Raw genomic sequence first — 19,215 nt, 5'->3', positions numbered from 1 at the left:
GCGAAATCATAGCGTCAGTGATAATTTGGGTGTGTGTAATGTTGCAACCTCCACATAGCTCTGAAAAGGCACCTTCGAGTCTACAGAACAAGAGAGGATGCTGGAAATAAATATGTACCCCCCTCATATTTCAGGTGAGAGAAGAGAGGCACAGAAAGCTGTAACGACTCACCTGAGGTCACAGGCGAAGTGACAGAGCTGGGTTTGGACGCTGGGCCTTTGGCTGCTGGCGCATATCTCTCTCCAGCTCCTCAGGACACTTCTGCGGCTGCTGCTTCCTGGATGCTCAGCAGGAAGCAAGCCCATAAAAGGGGAAACTAGTAAAATAAGGAGATCACTTAAAACAGGGGACAGAAGTAGAAGTTCCTTAAAAAGCACGACTTCTTGTGTCACCGGGAAGGGGCATTTTGACTTTGTGGGAGGGAGTAAATGAGTTGTCATTGGGGCTGTCCTTTGGAGCACATTTGTAACATTGGCTTAGGGTGTGCACAGTGGACAATAATGATATTCATGATGGTCTAATAATGGCTTTTAAGGGCATCTTCTTTAGAGGGCTCCAATAGTTTCTATTGACCTATAATATAAGAATTAAAATAAAAACAAACAATATCTATATCTGTATTAGTTTGTTAGGGCTGCCGCAGCAAAACACCACAGACCAGGTGGCTGAAACAACAGAATATATTTTTTCACAATTCTGGAAGCTTCCAAATTCTTGGAAGTCCAAGATCAAGGTGTCAGTAGAGTCGATTTCTTCTGAGGCCTCTCTCCTTGGCTTGCAGATGGCTGTGTCTGCCTGTGTCTGCACGTGGTCTTCCCTCTATGTGTGTCTGCGTCCTAACGTCCTCTTCTTAGAAGGATGCCAGCCATATTGGATTAAGGCCCACCTTAATGACCTGCTTTTACCTCAATTACCTCTTTACAGATCCTATCTCCAACACACTCACATTCTGAGATGCTTACTGGGAGTTAGGACTGCAACATATGAATTTGGGGCAGACCCAATTCAACACATAACGATATCTATATCTGCATCTGCATCTACATCTATATCTGCATCTTCATCTGCATCTACATCTACATCTATATCTGCATCTGCATCTACATCTACATCTATGTCTGCATCTGCATCTACATCTATGTCTGCATCTGCATCTACATCTATATCTATATCTGCATCTGCATCTACATCTATATCTGCATCTGCATCTAATCTTCATTGTAGGCCTGATTTGAGCCTGAAATAATAACAGTGAGAATTCCTCCAAATCTTATTGTGTGACAATGAAAGGATACAGATTCCAAATCTAATTCCCCAGTTTAATTAGCGTGTGGCCTGTTAGCACAAACTCATTAGAAATGAGCGTTCTCACAGCCAACTGTTACCTAATTTCCGGGCTCCTGAGACCTGCTGCTCCATTAGTGCTGGGAAGGGTGAGCAGGGCTGGGGAAAGTCACCGAGCTGCTGGCTGCCTGTAAGAAAGCCTCTGGCGTCGGATCTGAAAAGGTGCACCGTGGGCAGCAAGAAAGAGGCTGGCGCTCCGAGCGCTCCTCTGGCCTCAGTACTTTGATGTACCAAAGGCTGGGCCACTGGTCTATACACAAGAGGTGCAGACGTGAGTGTGGGACAATTATTCCCTCCTTTTAAGTGCAAAACTAGAACGGGCAGGATTTCCTTTCTTTCTTTCTTTTTAAAGGAATCAAGTTTATCCAAGATTTTGGCATCTTCCCGTCTGCCTCCCTTCCTCCTTTCTCCCTCCTTCCTTCCTTTGTTTCCTTATCTCCCTCTCTCAATTATTTATAGAGTGAGGGCCTGCTATGCACAAGGCACTCTGCCTGGTCCTAGGGGGATAAAACGTGGCTCAGGGAGCTCTGCTGTGCGTGTTTTATTCTGATAACCTATTCCCCGTCCTGGTTTTGGGTATGTTTTCCTGCACAGTTCTGCTAGTTCTTGGCAAACCTGAAAGCCACTGGACTAGCAGTGTCCAGATCTCCCCACTCTCCACGCCTCCCTCCTCCCTGTAGAACTGGCAGCACCCCTCCCTCAGCCCTGAGCCACCTTCCCACAGGCCTCCCCCCAGTGCCGGAGCCGCTGGCTCCCGACCCCTCTGGCCGCGTGGTGATCACCATGCTCCATCTTGCCTCCCAGGCTGCTTTGTTTTTCCCTTTTCTGAGCTGTTCCCTCTGATTCCTCCCACTGCTTCCTCTTCTCACTTTGACTCTCTTCCTGAATCACATTGATCATCTCCGATGAGCCAGCTTAGTGTGAAAAAATAAAGGTTCTAATAATCTGCTTCCTCTCTGCCCACTGTTATTTATTCCAGGGAACAAAGATATGCTTCAAGAACCCCTCCTGGGAGCTGGGGGTATAAAGGAAGACACCCCAGTTTCATTTGTCCCTTTCTACAGCCCTCACCCCCTCCTAAAGTTTCTTCCCCACCACTGAAGTGTAGGTGGTATATTTGTTTTTCAAAGTCCGGAGTGGGAAGGGCACAGAGGGCAATTCCATGATGGATGAGATTCCACAATGCGACTAAACCTTATTTGCAGGCTATAAAATGTTAAGATTCATGTCTGGAATAGAATTCAAAACAGGCACATATTACACTTGAAAATTTCATTCCTACAACTTCATTTGCTGGGAGGAAGTGGTCAGACACAGAGCCAGCCAGAGCGTGTGTCCTCCCCACACCTGCCAGCCCCTGGGGAGACGGCCTCCCTTCTCTCCTGCTCATCAAATTCGTGCCCCAGGCAAAGTCCCGCCCCTCTCTGAGGGCTGCCTGGGCGTCCAGTCCACAAGCTCCCTGAGGTCTAACCTCTGTCTAAGCCATCCTTGACCCCTGGCAACAAGCAACCAGGTACCTAACAGGGACCCAGTAGAAGTGTGGGGAATGACTGGAAATAAAGGCCTTTCTCCAGCTCCTGTAATCACAATGCTGCTTACCTCCAGTGAACTCAGCGTCTGGACCACTAGTTCGGACACGTCGTAGCGTGCCTCCCACACTGCTGATGAACTGTGTTAAGAATGAATGCTTTCCTTCCCACCCAGATTGCTAGTTCCTTCAGGAGGACAGTGCTTCATGTTTTCTTCATATTTCTCCCTATTGCCTAGTGCAGAGATGGTGCTCACAAACATTGTTGATTTAAACACTGCTCCTTTTTGCTTGACAGCAGTGTCTGTTGGGAATCATGTTTAGAAAACTGATTTTTTAGAAGCCACAATTTTATTGTAAGTAATCTCTGAAAGGAGTCTGGCTTCCACAGATTTCAAATGGAGAGAGGAATTGTTAATGGCCAATCGGTGCTTAGTTTGGTTCAGCTACATTTATTAAGCAGTTTCTTTGCACCTGACACTGAACCAGGCAATGTTCCTGCCTCATGTGGATTCAGAGTGGACGGGGAGGTCTGGCTGCCCACCTCTGACCTGGAGACAGTGCTTGTCCTCACCAGCTGGCCTCAGACGGCCAGTGGGCGGTGTGTGCGGTTCCAGTCACCCTCCTGGGCCTTCCTGGGCAATTATGTGGACCTGCTGCTCACCTAGTGCGGCTGCCCTCTGGGTGAATTGCTGCCTTCTCCCCTCCTTTGGGAGACAGAATAGATTTTGCAGCAAGTTAGCAGTCCTGACTCCAAAAGGCTGCACTGTGGCTTTTCAGGAAACTTCAAACTTATCTGCTTGAGAAATAACGCGCAAAGGGGAACCCTGGCAAGGCTAATAACAGGCATTTCAAGCTGCGTGTTAGCAAGCCAGTCACAGAGTATTCACGTGTCAATTCACTGGCATGTTTCGTGGCAGAAGCACCCCCACTCTGCCTTCCCCCAGTTCCAACTGTTGTGCTGCAGGAGGATTTGGTCTGAGTCTGGGCAGAGCCCTTTTTATGAGCAGCCCTCCAGATTTTGTTACAGCGAGAGTCTGGCGAAAGCGATCCTCGCCTTCCCGTCGCACACAAAGGCAGGGAGCTCCTTAAAGGGACCCGCCTGCTCCTCCGTGCAGCTGCAAACCCGCGTCCCTGCGGGCTCAGGATCCAGGCTTCCGCCTGAGAATGAGTGGGGAGGGGTCTTGAGAGCCCCCACATCCTCCGGGAGCGGGGCGGGGAGGGACCTGACAGCCGGAGTGGATGGAGACCACAGGTCCCCGGGCACAGGCTCGAGATTAGCTGCTTCTTGGGATGCTCCACGCGCCAGTTGAGCATCCTGCCTGTGGTCCAGAGGGTGCTGGCGGCGCATCCTGCGGTATGCCTGCGTGGATCTGAGCCATCGCCCAGAAGCGAGCCCGCATTCAGACGCCGCAGGCCGGCTCCCGGCAGGGCTGCGTGCAGTCAGCACGAATGCTCAGCTCTCAGCGTCTGCGACAGCCTCCCGACCGCACGGATTTGGCTGTTGAATGAGCCGAGATTACTGCCCGCGAAGATTTGCGAGCCTGATCCGCGCTCCAGCTGCCGTGACAACTTCAGGGCTGGCTGCTTACTTCTCTCGGTGCCCCGGACTCTGTCCTGCCCCGCGGCCACCCCTGCCCTTCCCGGCTCGGAAGTAGGCAGCGAGGACTCCTCTGACGGCATCCCCGGCAAGGGGAGCAAGGAGGGGTGAAAAGACCAGCAGAACCCTCCAACTGCTCAACCTCCGTGACTGCCTGTGTTCTGGCGTTCTGAGAGGGACTGTGCACTGCCCGGGGAAGCAATGCAAGTCTCCATAGCCTGCACAGAGCACAATTTGAAGAGTCGGAATGGTGAGGACCGACTTCTGAGCAAGCAGAGCTCCACCGCCCCCAATGTGGTGAACGCAGCCCGGGCCAAATTCCGCACGGTCGCTATCATCGCGCGCAGCCTGGGGACCTTCACCCCTCAGCACCACATTTCTCTCAAAGAGTCCACCGCGAAGCAGACTGGCATGAAATATAGGTATGGATGTAAGATTCTTTCTGTCTGGGCTTTCCATGTTCTGTACAGGTGCAGTGGAGACAGTTCATCGGTTTCGAAAAGTGACTTACTCATCGGCGGGGTGCTTAATTTTGAATTCTCAGGTGTCTCTAAAATAGCTCCTTAGGAGGGTGGAAATCTCAAGGTGGTTGTGTTGTGTTGTGTTGTGTGTGTATAGGATTTTTAAAAATGTGGCCCATTTTGTGTATTCTAAAGTGTTACGGACACCTTAGGAACTGTGTGAATGCCAGTCTGCAGCAAATAAGACAACTGCTGGGAACTGGTGCTGAGATCGCGGTAGCCTTTCAACAGCAAATGTGTGTGTGTTGTTTTATAATGGACTGTAGTTTCTGTGATGATACGATTAAAAATAATTTCCCTTCTAGTACTGCATCCTCACGGATCTTTGAAAGACAAAGGTAACAAATACCATGCAGAGCTTTTAAGAAAGTTTTGTTGCAGGAAGAAACACCTACAGTGGTAAATTAGATTGAACACTGACATTTAAATTTGAATTATTGCATGAAATACAACGTAGACCTTGCCATGAAATATGGAGAAAAAGTCAATTGTTAAAATACTGCTAGTTTCCTCATACGTGTTTAAGCTCCCTCCTGTTCCATGTTGTTTTCCATAGTTGGAAATCTTCCTGGTAATAGTTGATGCTCTCTTTAATAGGGAATGACTTAAATTTGATAAGTAGAAAATTTCCTTATTCAATTATGTGACTCCTGCCTCCTTGTTATATCTGCTTTGCGCTGAACCTTCCAACTTTATTTCTTTAAAACTATGGTGCTTCTAGTCTCTGAAAGCGTTTGCTCATGTACAGGAGAGACACTAATGATGCGTCTTCCAAAGGCTTTGTTTACTCTAATTTGCAAATATGATTTTCTCAATTATTTACGTTAACTATCCCTCATCTTTGTTAGGAACCAAGTTTTAGGATAGAAGGAAGTTAATGCAATTAGAATAATGCACACCTAAGACTGTTTCCATGTGGGTTTTCTGAAATTTAAACCAATATCTATAAAAGTTACCCTTGAAAAAGTTTCTTTGCAGAGTTGCAGGAAAGCTTCTCATTGCAAAAACGCCAAGCATTGTTGTTTCGATCTACTTTTGCGCCATGAAGAAAGCAAGCTGTGAGGGGTAGCCACTAAAAACCAGAGCTGAAGCTCTTTGTCCTAGCTGCAGCACAGTGTGAGCAGCTGGGCTCCAGGCGACCCCTTGAAGTGTCAGCAGTGTGAGTCGATGGAGAGTGGGGCCCCACAATGACAGTTTGCTACCTCAGACTGCAGTGTCGAGTGCGTTGGCATTTTCTGTCACTGCTGCTGTGGCGCACCCCCGGCCCCTGCCCGGTGGACACCACGCTGCTCTGTATGCAGTTCAGCTGCCGAGACGGAGACGAGCTGCTGCCTTCCGCAGGCCCCTAGGAGTGGGACACTCAGGGTTAAGGCAGACCACAGAGATGATTAGAATCGTGGCCTCCAGCATTTTAGCAGCACTATGAGCTGTTTTTTGTTTTTCCTTTTTGTAAACCAGAAGAAATAAAAAGTAACACCCCTCATTTCTTGTGACAGACTTCACAGTTGCTTGTGAACTTTTGTATTGGAAGAGTTTGGTCTTCTGAAGTCTTTGAGATGGCAGGAGATCTCCATTAAGATTTTTCTGGTAATATTTTCAGCTCAGCTCAGATTCAGATTGGGTGATTATTGTCCCTCTTTACCAAAAGCTCGGTATGCAAGTAAGATTCCTTTGGGCGTCTTTCATTACTGTCAAGTAAGGACAGCTCTTCTCTCCCGAAAAGTTAGCCACCTAGGGTCTTCAGTAAACTTTGAGTTATTTGTTGTTTTTGATGACTAGACAAGATACCTCTTCTCCACTCCCCCTCTTATTATCAACCGCTGATCTGTGACAAGCAGCTGGTTTTGTGTGTGTGAGTATAACCTAACCCCTCTCTCTTTCAAATTCTACTCAGAGTGACCCTTATAAAAGAGATTATGAGATTATCCCAATGTACACTAAGACTTTCTCAAGGCTGGAAAGAGAGACAGACAGATAGACAGAGGCAGGAAGGAGAAAGAGACGAGCTATACATTTTATCAAAAATGATGAAAATATTTCCTTTAGCTGAATTCTCCTTTTCTTTGTCATTGATGTCAGTAAAGTATAACGTGCATGTGTGGACTATTTATTAATTATAACAAATAACAAAAAACAATGTCATAGAGTTGGGGAGGTAATTGGTTTGAGTAAACAATCAGGAGAATGCCTGAAGGAACTAGAAAGGAAAGTCAGTGACTAATTGTGTTTATAATAATATTCTCATCCTTGAAAATGATTTCCATCGGCATAGCTTAATCTAGGATCCATGAATCCCATAGAAGATCAAAAATATTGCCTTCCGTACATTTTTTTGAGAAGATGGTTCATAGCTTTCACCAAAATTTGTCAAGTGTCTATCACTCTAATTGTCAAAACGCAGTGTTATAAAGTGAAAAGGTGTTCATTTAGTCAACAAATATTTGTTGAGCACCTACTCTATACCAGGAACCCTACTAGAACTGGGTACACAAAGGTGCAGAAACCAGGCTAGATTTAGGGCTTACATTCAGGTTGGGGAAAGAGACCATGAAAAAAAACCAAACAAATAATAATTATCTATTGTGAAACATTCTTATGAAGGCTATATTTGGCAGGGGCTGGGGGTGGTCATGCCTAGGTCAACTTAACTGATTCATTTTGAGGCTCCCATTTCTGCTCCACTTCCAGGATTATGGTTACATCTTGGGCCATGAGTACTATTGTGCCCATATCTGCCACTTGTTGTTGCCCTCTCAGGGCCGTCTTTCAGGCTCCAACCCTGCTGTCAGGTGCTACCTGGCCATTAGGGACATATACCCCTGATAAATGAATAGAGTGCCTTCTACTCATATAATTCCTTAGGATTTTTAAAGTCCAACTCACATTATAGTCTATGATGGCCATTCATTAATCAAGAACTCATGACCTTGGGATTTTAGAAAAAATTAATAACATACACTTGTGTGAAACATTTGAATTCTGCAAGAATAAAATGCTCAAAGCCACTATTACATTCACATCACCATTGTGCAAGAGTCTTGCATAAAATTAGGTATTGTTTCAAGGCTGAAAATGAAAAAATCCACTAGCGCAATCTGCTATTCGAATGCTACTGTCAGCCCAGGAGAACAAGATTCCACCCCCCAATCATCTTGGGGACTGTCCTGTAAGTAAAGAACACAGGACTATTCTGTTGCTCACAGTTTTTGTACTTGTGCTTTGTTAACGCCTGAGAGTTCCTTTATTTTAGTTTTGTGTGTGTTTTAATCTCAGAGTTCGTCACACTGTGTTGGAGTTTGATGTACACTCTGCAGCCATACATGCTAGACGTGGACGCTTTCAAGAACCTTTCATCCTAAGGAAGCCAAGTCACTCAGAACAGAAGTTAAGCCAGATTTGTTAGTTTGTTTTTGGGTAACTTTTTAGAATGACCCAGCTATTAGTGTTTGACATGGTCCCAGAGTTTTATCATTTAGAATTGAGCATATTTGTACTAAGCTACACCCCATTCTGAAATTGTTACTTTAATTCTAGAACAATTTGCATATTTATGGAGCCAATTTTATTGAGAAAAATTTTATCTGAAACATATACATCCATATCAGTATAACCTGGTGCTGTATATTTTACATAAAACATCCCTTGAAGTTCTTAAGAGAATTCTTTACAAGAAGAAAATTGTCTGAGCAGTAACCTTTGAATTCCACCAAAAGCTGCTCTTTTTTTCAGTTTTTTAGGGTAACCACACCGTACCATTTTTGTTATCATTTTAAAATAGTTTTGAAATAATTATGGATTCACAGGAATTTGCAAAAAAAAAAGTACAAGGAATGTCCATGTACCCTTAATCCCATTTTCTCCAATGGTAACACCTTGCTTAACTATAACACAACATCAAAACTAGTAAATTAACATTGGGACAATCCACAGAACTTATTCAGATTTTACCACTTGTACATGTATTCACGTGTGTGTGTGTTTATATGTCTGTGCAATTTTATCGCGTGTAGAAATGTGTAACTACCACCACAGTGAAGAATCAGAGTTGTTCCCTCACTACGAGTCTCCCTCGTACTCCCCTTCTGGAGCCACATCCACTTCCTCCTCCCCAACCCCTAATCTTTGGCAACCACTAATCTGTGATCCATCTCTACAATTTATTGTTTCAAGAACATTATGTAAATGGAATTGTACAGTTCGTAGTCTTTTGGGATTGGCTTTTTTTTCACTAAGTATGATTTTCTTGAGACCCATGCAAATTGTCTGCATCAATAGTTTGTTCCTTCTTATTGCTGAGTAGTATTCTATGGTATGGATGTCCCACAGTTTTATTTTTTAGTAACCATTCATCCACTAAAGGACAATCAAGTTATTGTCATCATTATTTTTAGCACTCACTAGGTACCTTCAGATCGTGACATTATTCCCACATTCTTTCAACGTCACCCAGTAGCTCAGGGGACAAAATCCAAACTACCTAACGCGGCACCTGAGGCCCTTCATGCTCTGGCTTCTGTCACACATCCAGGCACCATTCTTTGCTCTCACCTGACCTCTAACCTCCTGCTTTATCAGAGGTGTCTGCTAGCGAGGACTGCTCACAGTACCCTGAACCTTCTTGGTTTTTTATGCCTCTGTGTAATTTTCCATGCTGGTCCTTCTACCCTGGAATTCTACTACCTTGCTTGATCTGTCAGACAAACTCCTAGGCACCCTCCAAGACCCAACTTGAGCATAACCTTCTCTGTGAACCCTTCCTTGGTTCCACCCCCATAGGCAGTAAATACTTGCTCTTTAGCACCCCCTCTGCATCTGGTATGGGAATGATCGGTTGCATAGTGTTGCTGTTATCTCCGTGCATCTGTCTTCCCCATTAGTCCATGAGCACCTTGAGGTCAGGTGCTTCATCTTTGTAACCCTAGAGTCTAACCTGGCACCTGGCACATAAAGGTACTCAATAAATGCTTGGAAAATGAATGAGTACACATATGGGACACTATGTTAATTGCTGGGGATAAAAAAAAATGAGTGAGGGTGGTCTCTTGAGTGTTTACACTTTGACATGACTAGATATCGCTGCCAAAAGGCCAGTAAGTTAAGGATACAAAGAATAACTGTTGCTATAGTCTGAGGTGCAGGAGTCAGGGAGAGGTTTCACAAGACAGGTCGATGGAGCTTGGTATTGAGGAAAGAGAAATACCAAGGGGAGCCAAGAGGAGGAGGAGAGCAGACTGCGGCAGGGGCAGCAGCATGACCTGAAGACTGTGCAGGGAGGGGCAGCAACAACAGAGGAGGATAGACTGGCCATGCACGGGGTGGAGAGCAACATCAGAAGAGGATGGAGGGTCCGTGCACGGGGTGGAGAGCAACATCAGAAGAGGATGGAGGGTCCGTGCACGGGGTGGAGAGCAACATCAGAAGAGGATGGAGGGCCCATGCAGGGAGTGGGGAAAGAGAAGCTGGTAGAGGGAGAGAGGGGTCAGATTGTGGCACGTGGGCTGTCAGGGTCACCCATTTAGACATAAAGTGAACGTGAGCAGGGGAGGAACTATTATAGATGTTTGAACAGGGTGTCCAGTTACAAAGTTCTCTTAAGGGAGGATTAATCTGGCAGTTGTTCCAAAATAAAATCGAAGAGCAGTAAGTTTGAAATAAGAGAATTTATGTTGAATTCCATAGCCCTCTGTTTTCCTATAGAGAATCAAGACTTCAGGGGGAGCCTCAAACCAGATGTCTCTCCATGCCACTCCTTACACAGCCTCTTTACTGAAGCTCACGTCTCCTCCACCATTCCCTGCCTCCCACGAGTGGTGGGCAGATTTTGAATCAAAGCAATGGAAATGAAAGATCAATCTTGTCAGCCGATTACGTAAGAGGCGCCGAGAGTGTGTGTGTGTGAGCGCGTGCGCCTGTGCCAGCCTCTGTATGGGGAAAAGTGGGAGGCACTAGGTGGGCTGAGGAGGAGGAAGAGGAGAGGAGCCAGCTCTGTGGCTGTGTTTCAAATAGAAATACTTGATTTTAGTCCAGAGAAGAGAGCAGCTTGGTTATTTAATTGCCAATTTTTTTCTTTTCTTTTCTTTTTCGGTTAAGAATACCACTGTCATTTCCACCGACACCCATGGGTGTGGGCTTTCCTCTCTTCCCAAAACGAAATGGTGAGAATGGGGAGGTGGAGAAACCTTCCTGAAAATAAGGTACTGATTCAATCTCACAGAGTTTATTCCACCTCTGCAAGGCCCCAGCCAGAAGTCTGGCATCCAGGGGATGGTGAGAAAATGGTAGGAGGGAGGGAGGCCCCCGGAAGCTGTTAGACAAGTGTGGTTCCAGTTCCACGGCTCTGGAATTGTGTGTGCGCACGTGTGTATGTGTGCACACGTGTGGAAGCAAAGGAATCCATCCAAAGTGCTTCCAGAAACAGCTCATCTTCTAGCTGCAGTCGTCAACTGGGTTGCTACAGATGGAGTCCTTAATCCCAAATCCACTCAGTGACCCTTTTTAGAAGTGCATTCGTTTTATAGAAATTCTTTTTTTAAATTTTTCTGCAAATATTTCAGCTTGTGGTGATTTGAGAAGTGTTCTAAGAAAAGGAGAAAAAAATCACATTACTTTCAAAAGGAAAATCAGATTAATAAATTTGATTTTTCAAATTTATTTCATCAAATTCATAATCTATCATTAGTATATTAATTCTTGAACAGTATGAGATTTGGGTCCAGTAAATCTGATCAAAATATAAGACTCTTGGTTTCTTTGAGTATTCTTCAAAACTCCTTTTAGGAGAAAAAAAACCCTTTATGAGAAGAATTGAATTCACAAGCATCAGTTCATACTTTTTCTACAAGAATTTCAAAGCCATTCTGATAGTCATTAGACATAATAAAAAATGATTTGATGTTGTAAATTAATCGTGTTGTATGCTTACAAAACATTGCTGTCACCAGTTTTCTACTCTTTTCAGAATTAGGAAATAGAGTTATGGAGACTGAATAATTTAAGGCAAAAAAAATGTCTTTCTGATTTCCATTTCAATATTGAGAAGTATTAGTCCTATGTGGTCACTAGAAATGAGTGAGTTAGCAGTGGCTGTTAGCAATGAGGGAACCGCAGATGCAGTCACATTGTTTTCTACAGAATGGCCAGTTCCGGGTCAGAGTTACTCAGGGAGCTGATGGGAGGGTCGAGGCCAAGCTCAGGTCTCCTGCCTCCAAGCGCGAGATTCCTTACGCTTCTTTAGCTTACATTGCAGCTTCTTGCTCGTGCCCCATTTTTCAACACAGAAAGAAGCACTGCGCTTGAAACGCTTCTAGAAAGAACAATTCCCTTCTGTACATGTGCACACTTTGCAGCTCAAGCTTTTCTCTCCAGAAGAGGCAAGGCCCTGCTGTGCACTGAGGGCCAGACTGGCTTTCTTCCTCTCCGGCAGGGTCGTGCGGACCCCGAGGGGCCCCGCCACAGCTCTCTGCTTGCACGTGTTCTGAAGCTGGACATAAATGAACCTGCAGATGATGGTGTGCTTAGCATCACAGTTCCTAAAAAACTGGTGTCTCAGAAAGAGATCTCCTAAACCCCGGGCACAGATGATCAGACAGAGCTGCCTGTCAACCCTGGATACAAAATGCTCATTTGGGCACTCAGCGTGCACATACTTTAGTCTCCTTCAGCCTTTAGAGATTACTTTGAAATCTTGCTTCTGAGAGTCAAAATCAAAATGCATTTAAAAACCCTCATTGCAGGTTGATTTTCAGTTACTCAGATTGAAAACCGAAACAGAAGCCCAGCAGTGATTTTTTTTTTCTTGGAATCGACAGCTAGGGAGGACTCCGAGAGCCCTGGCGCAGGCCATCTGGTCCAGCCCTCATGAGAAATCTGTCCTGTTTTTCCACTTTGTGCTGTGCAGCAACTGCTTGTGAAGGCCTCTGAAGAAATGTTGTGTAATGTCTTTTCACGGCAGTCATGAAAAAAATTTGGCTCTTCTTTCTAAGAATTAGAATCATTCATTAAGCTCTGAACTCCTCGGAGGAAGCAATGAGGTGAGGCTTTTTAGAACTCTCGTCCGGACCCTAACAGCTGAGTCAGGGTGGGAAATGAAGACAGAGGATTAAGGAGCAAGACAGCATGGGCAGAGCCGTGAGGCAAGGAGGCACGCACTGCCCCGCCTGAGGACCCCAGCCTCCGCTGACACAGGCACGGGGAGTCCTTCCCATTCTGGTCCCAGCACCTGCTCACCTGGCCTGCCTGCTCTGCAGACAAACCACCCAAGAGTCAAAAAAAACCTTTCACCATGACAGAATCCCTTCCTCAGTTGACTCAGCTGTTTTCCAGCTGCATTGGAAGCTTCTTGGCCTGTCCTCGGTAGAGATGAAAATGAGCTAGCTATAATTCTGTGCCTCAGGAGGCTTCCGGTACTTGAAAACCATTACTACGACTCAGCCTCTTAATTTCCAGGATGGTGCCAGTCCTTTCCTCTTAGATCTCATTTTCTGATTCCCAACTGGAATTATGACTCTCGTTTAAACCCTCCCTAGGGTGCATGCATCTCCTTTACGTCGTCTCGAGTTGGACGCAATTCCAAGTAAAGGTCTAGACGTTTCCATACAGAATAGCAAGATTGCCTAACAACAGAAGCACGCTCTAGTTCCTTTCCTGCATTTCGTGGTCATGCTTACTGTTTTAGGAGAAAAAATTGCTGTTGAACCATTTTTTTAAAAAATTCTAACCTATTTATTAGAATAATAGAGAATGACTGTGCTGATACACAGCAACTCCTGTGAGATCGTCATCTCTAAAGGTGATCGTGGTGACAGTTGAAGTCTCTTGCATTAAAGAAATATGAAAGGTCAAACCTGATATATAGGTTTCAAGTTGAGTATCCAGACAAAACTAACTACTTATAATACAATTAATTTCTCTTTTGGTATACTCTTATCGAGGTTTTTTTTTAATCTAGCAGGTTTAAACATAAAGGCAACTGTACATGATAGTAGTATTAGCAAGAGACGTTTTCTGTATCGGGGGCTACCGTCTTCCAGCAGAGGCCCCGAAGGGACCCAGCCTCAGGAAGTTCCAAGCACCATGTTCTCCACGTTGGGTTTGTCTGACTGGAAGGCACATCTGGTTTAACAGAGCTCTTATGTAACAAAAGCGAGCTTTTTCCTGAAGAACATATGCTAATAAGCACCCTCTTTTCCATTTCTTTGAAATTAGTTTCCACTTTAAGCTTGGTTTTTATGTTACTTGGGTTTTGTTGCTAGTATCTTCGGCCTGAGACCACAGTAACAAGCTCGTTATAAAAATTTACCGTGTAGATATGGAGCTGGTCCAATGGTCTAGTGGTTAAGTTCATGTGTTCCACTTCAGCAGCTCAGGGTTTGCAGGTTTGGATCCCAGGCACAGACCTACACGCTGCTCATCAAGCCATGCTGTGGTGGTGTACCATGTATAAAACAGAGGAAGACTGGCACAGATGGTAACTCAGGGCCAATCTTCCTCACCAAAAAAAAGAAAGAAAAGAAGGAAAAATCAGCTGTGTAGATAACATGGCTTTAATGAATGCTAGTTCCCTCTCAACTCAAGAACCAGCAAAGAGTTTCTCTGAGGCATTTGATGAAAATAGACCTTTTGACTCACTGCTACTCTACTTCCTTTCTCTACATGCACAAGACTTTTGCACGACGAGTCTTTGCATTTACTACAAAGACTGGAAATGCTTGGAAGAAGTCTTAGTCCAATTCCAGAGAGTTCTCATCTTGATGGAAAACGTGTTCAGTTTTAATGAAGAGAAAATAAACTACTGTAAAGAGACTCAAATAGAAAGTGGGAGTGGGGAAATCCGTGGTCTAATATGCAGCTTCTCGATCACTAATGGCTTATCTATCAATTCCAAGGAAGACGTCCTAAGGTTTCAGTTTCACTCAAATAGAATTTCCCCAAAGGCAGTCTTCTGGAAATCAGGAGGCCCGGCTCTCAGCGCATAGAAGCACAGGGTCATTCCGTAACCAGGGAAGCCAGTGTGTGTTTGCTGAGGCCTCCAGATTCCACCAGATGCTTCCTGCACGCTTCAGCAGGACCTCCTGTGGTCCAATTTCAAAACAAGAGGTGGTTGACAGGGGGGCAGCAAGTATCCTTCGGAAGCAAAGCTGGACATTTCACACTGTGCTGGTTTCCTTTTGCTGCTACAACAAACTAGCGCAAAGTTAGTGCCTTAAAACAACACACAGTTATTCTTGCACAGTTCTGGAAGCCAGAAGTTGAAAATCAAGGTGTCGGCCGGCTATGTGCCTTCTGGAAGCTGCAGGGTAGAAATTCCTTGCCTTGCCTTTTCCAGCTTCTAGTGGCCACCTGCGTTTCTGCGCTCTCGTGGTCCCTCCTCCATCTTCAAGTGCCCCTCTCCAACTTCTGGTGCCGTGTTCACATCTCCCTGTTCTCACTGTGGTCCTCCTACCCTCCCCTTATAAAGACTACTCAAACACAGCGGGTCCACCCAATGACTTGGGATAATATCTCCATGAAAATCTTTAGCTTACTCATGTCTGCAGAGCCCCCTGTGCTATGTAAGGTAACATCACTCACAAGTTTCAGGAATTAGGACATGAATCTCTCTCACGGACCATTAAACAGCCTAACACATTCGACGCAAATACGCTATGCGAGAGAGGGGAGAGTTAAAGGAACCCCAAAGTATCACTTCCTCCAGCTTCTAAGACTTATTCAGATGAGGCAAGAGAGCAGGAGGAATAACGAGGCCACTGAAGATGCAGGCCACTGGGGGTCTTCTCTGTGTGAGGCCGCAGTTTAGGTTCTGAATCAGAATACAAATTCTCTCCAACAGTGTGTAGCTCGAGTGTGAGAATTTAGAGCGGTTTTCTCTTGGCCTTGGTGATCACAGCAACGCCAGCTGCGGCCTGGATCTGCTCTGTTCCTTAGGCCCCTCAGTACTGCATCTACCAGAAATACTCCTTTCTGCACTTTTTTTCTTTCAACACCTAAGTAAAAATTAGGAGATTCAGAGATGGAGATTAGCAGAAAATCAATGGATAGCCATAAAAATCAAGCTGTAATTAAAATTCCCACAGCTCAAAGAATGTGTCTGCCCCCAAATCTCCTGACTGTAGTCAGCGAGGTAAGAACTCACTGGTTCACAGCACGTGCGGCGGTGGGTGCCTGGGCGGCCGTGTAGCTACAGGCTCGGCGGCATCACCGCACGTCGCAGAGCTCGCAGGGTCCCTGCCTCATCCACGGCGTCACAGCAGTGTTCCGGAGGGGGGAGGAAGGAGTTTCCGGCAGGACTGTGAAATCCTTTTTCTGAACTCTTCTATTAAATATTATTCTCTTGAAGCCATTAGGTTGTCCAGTCATTTTGTTTTAATCACAAAGAAGCTTTTCTTCTTTTTCATAAAATTTGTGCATATTCTGATATAAATTTTCAAATGTTTTGAATCTGATGCAGTCGTCCTCTGTGAAGTTTTCTCTCACATACCAAGAAAGGAAGCTGGGTGCGCCTCAGTTCTTTCCATCCCCTTCCAAAACCCACAGCTCTTCTATCACTATCCAGATATTGGGCTTTGACGATGATACTCTTGATCCCAAATCATTTAAATCTAGTTACCTTCTCTAGACATATGAGCAGTAAGTACCAGATTCCATCTAATTTAGGGAGAAATATTAGTGGCCGCAGATCAAAGTGAATTAGGAAAGATTCACTGGGAATTCAGAAATCAGGAGAGTCAAGAGTTAAAACTCAACCTTGGCTTATAGTTCAGTCTCTCGGGGCCAGATATTGCTTCCTGGAGGCTGTAAGGGATGCGGCAGTTGAGTAAGAGGCAAGTGAGGAAACGACCCCCCTGGGATCTTGCTGATGGTGGACTGTGCCACCACTCTGAGCTGTAGAGCTGGGATGATGCAAAGCATGGTCTGGGATGCAATGGTGGAGGAAGCAGTCCTAAAATAGGAACGGGAGGGTATTGTTGACGGATCTCTCACCGGGCTAGACAACCCCACGTGTGTGTCACCTCAGTTACATCATCTTTACAAACACAGGACAGTGCCTGTAGAGCCACTGGCGAAGATCAAGCCCTTCTACTTGTACATGGAGGCAGGAAGGGAAAGAACGGGACCACCCCTGCTGTGCACCGAATTATTGCCAACAGGGTCTGTATTCTAACTCAGAGGAGACATTTCCTAAGGCAAACACAGCAATGACAACGTGGTTCTTGTTGACAGGAAAGAAAAATAAACAAATGAAGTCTGCATGTTTCTGCCACTAATGAACTCTGCCTGATTCCACTAATGAAGCTCATGTGATGAGTTTAATGAGTGCACTTCAGTTTCATTTCTTAGCAGGAAGGCAACACTATCATGTGACAGTACCACTGATCAATGTATTTGACCTTTAACCATGATTAGTTTTAGAAATAGAAACATTCATAAAATGTCAGTTTATAATTTTTCTTGGTGGTCATTCCTGCTAAGGATATTAGCCTGGTCTATACTTATTTTGAGATGACACCACCTTAGGGACAGGATTTGACAAAAGACAAACATAATTATCAGAATGTCTGGATAATGTTCTACGCCACTAAAATCTTACTTTATGTTGATCGCCTCATGTAGACACTTAAACTGGGGGATTGAAAGAGTTTAATTAATATTGTTTTAATCCTTGAGAAAATAATATCTGAAAGGGAGTAGCAAGTAGTGTTATGCCCATTTTCAGTTATAGCAACTGAGCCACAAGAAGAGAACCTAATGACATATTGTGCAGTCCAAAATACCAGGCTTTAGGTTTCCATTGTAAGTTCAGACAGCTTCTGGCCAACTTTTTGCTATAGTGACCAGTGTATGTTTATGCCAATAGTGACTCAGGACTGAAAGAAACCTAACTTTGACAAGTGACATTCTGGGCAGGGCCCTATTTTCCCTTGTTGTCATGAGGCAGTGGAATGGCGCAGGCGCTCTGCGTCCTTCATCATAGAGCAGAGAAAGGACTGGAGCAGTGTAGTGGTTCAAAAACCGTCTGCTCAGGAGCTCAGGGCTCATCCCCAAATCCGCAGGGTGAGGTAAAGTTCAGCGGCTGGTATGTTTATTTTTGGCAGTTCACGCTATTAGAAATCTGGCTTGAGGAGAGAATAAGTACATCTTAAGGTGTTAATAGTTAAATTTATGTGTAGCTCAAGGGAATAACAGAAATTTCAAAGGTGACTTTTGGCAAGTATTTGCCATACATATTTAGTCCAGCAAGGAGTACGCGTGTGTGTTTAAGGTGCAAACACGAAACGTGGAGTTGGAGTGGTGAATGGCTTCGTGGCAGCGTGGTGGAGCAGTAGCTGAGGGTAGTAGAGCATTTGTCTGCCCAGCTTTGTCTTTACTAGCAAATGACTTAACTTCTCTGTGCCCCCGTATCTGTACGATGCACCCGGCAATTGTTTCTAGAGTTGTTCGGAAGATTGCACGAGATAATGTACGTAAAGTGCCAATTGTTATCCATTATAATTTTCATTAATATCAATAACAAGGGGACAAGAATAAATGAGGCTCTATGAGCATACAGTAATATCATTACAATAGGTCCTTTTTTAAACTTTTGTCTTTGTTGTAGAATATTCATATTTTAATCATCCTCCATCCTAGCATCGTGTCCGGCATGTTGTGATCAATAAAGGTTTGTTGGATGGAACACTGGATGCATGAATGACCCAATTTCCATAAGCTTCAAAAGCTTCTGTGGGATTGTATACAATATAATACTCTTGGCTTTCTGTACAGGCTTCTTTCTCTACAAGACTTACCTTTTTCGCATTCATGATGAGTCTTCTTTCCTTCGGAGCAGGAATCCTGTCTGTTTTTTACTCTGGCTGCTGAAGAGCCTGACCTATCCTTGCTGTCCCGCATGGTTTCTATTCTATCTACTTACACCCAACCTTGTACCAATAAAGAATGAAGGTGATTCTCAAAATGACGTGGATTCCAATAAGAAAAAGAAAACTAAAATGACAGGGTAAAGACAAGAATGGAGAGGCTTGTACCATTTGTCTTGTTCAGACATCAAAGTGTGCAAACGTCACTGAGAAACGTCTGCTGGCCATGCACTGTGTTGTTCCAGAAGAGGAAAGTGCAGCTGTGTGCAGGGTCTCAGAGCAGGGATTGCACAGGGACTGCTTGATTCTTTGTTTTTGTTGGTTTTCTGTTAAGAATGTGGGGCTGAATAAGATGCTAATCCCTGAGT

At 44.9% G+C, this 19,215-nt stretch overlaps 1 protein-coding gene across 3 annotated transcripts in view; it reads left to right on the top strand.

Moving 5' to 3' along the window:
• The window catches only part of KCNAB1 (potassium voltage-gated channel subfamily A regulatory beta subunit 1), a 383,573-nt gene that overhangs the window by 133,257 nt on the left and 231,101 nt on the right, over nt 1–19,215 (top strand). Inside the window, exon 1 of one of the 3 annotated variants that reach the window (XM_070509615.1) lies at nt 3,900–4,895. The exons of the other annotated variants lie outside the window; for them this stretch is intronic. Within the exon in view, the coding sequence (XP_070365716.1) occupies nt 4,675–4,895 (221 nt within the window). The 5' untranslated portion in view covers nt 3,900–4,674. Of the gene's footprint in view, nt 1–3,899; nt 4,896–19,215 lie in introns of those variants that run through there. 3 annotated transcript variants of the gene reach the window in all.

Source organism: Equus asinus, chromosome 5 (genome assembly GCF_041296235.1).
Source record: "Equus asinus isolate D_3611 breed Donkey chromosome 5, EquAss-T2T_v2, whole genome shotgun sequence".
NCBI classification, from domain to species: domain Eukaryota; kingdom Metazoa; phylum Chordata; class Mammalia; order Perissodactyla; family Equidae; genus Equus; species Equus asinus.
The sequence above is the reverse complement of the archived record's forward strand: the minus strand, read 5'-3'. Positions and strand labels throughout refer to the sequence as shown.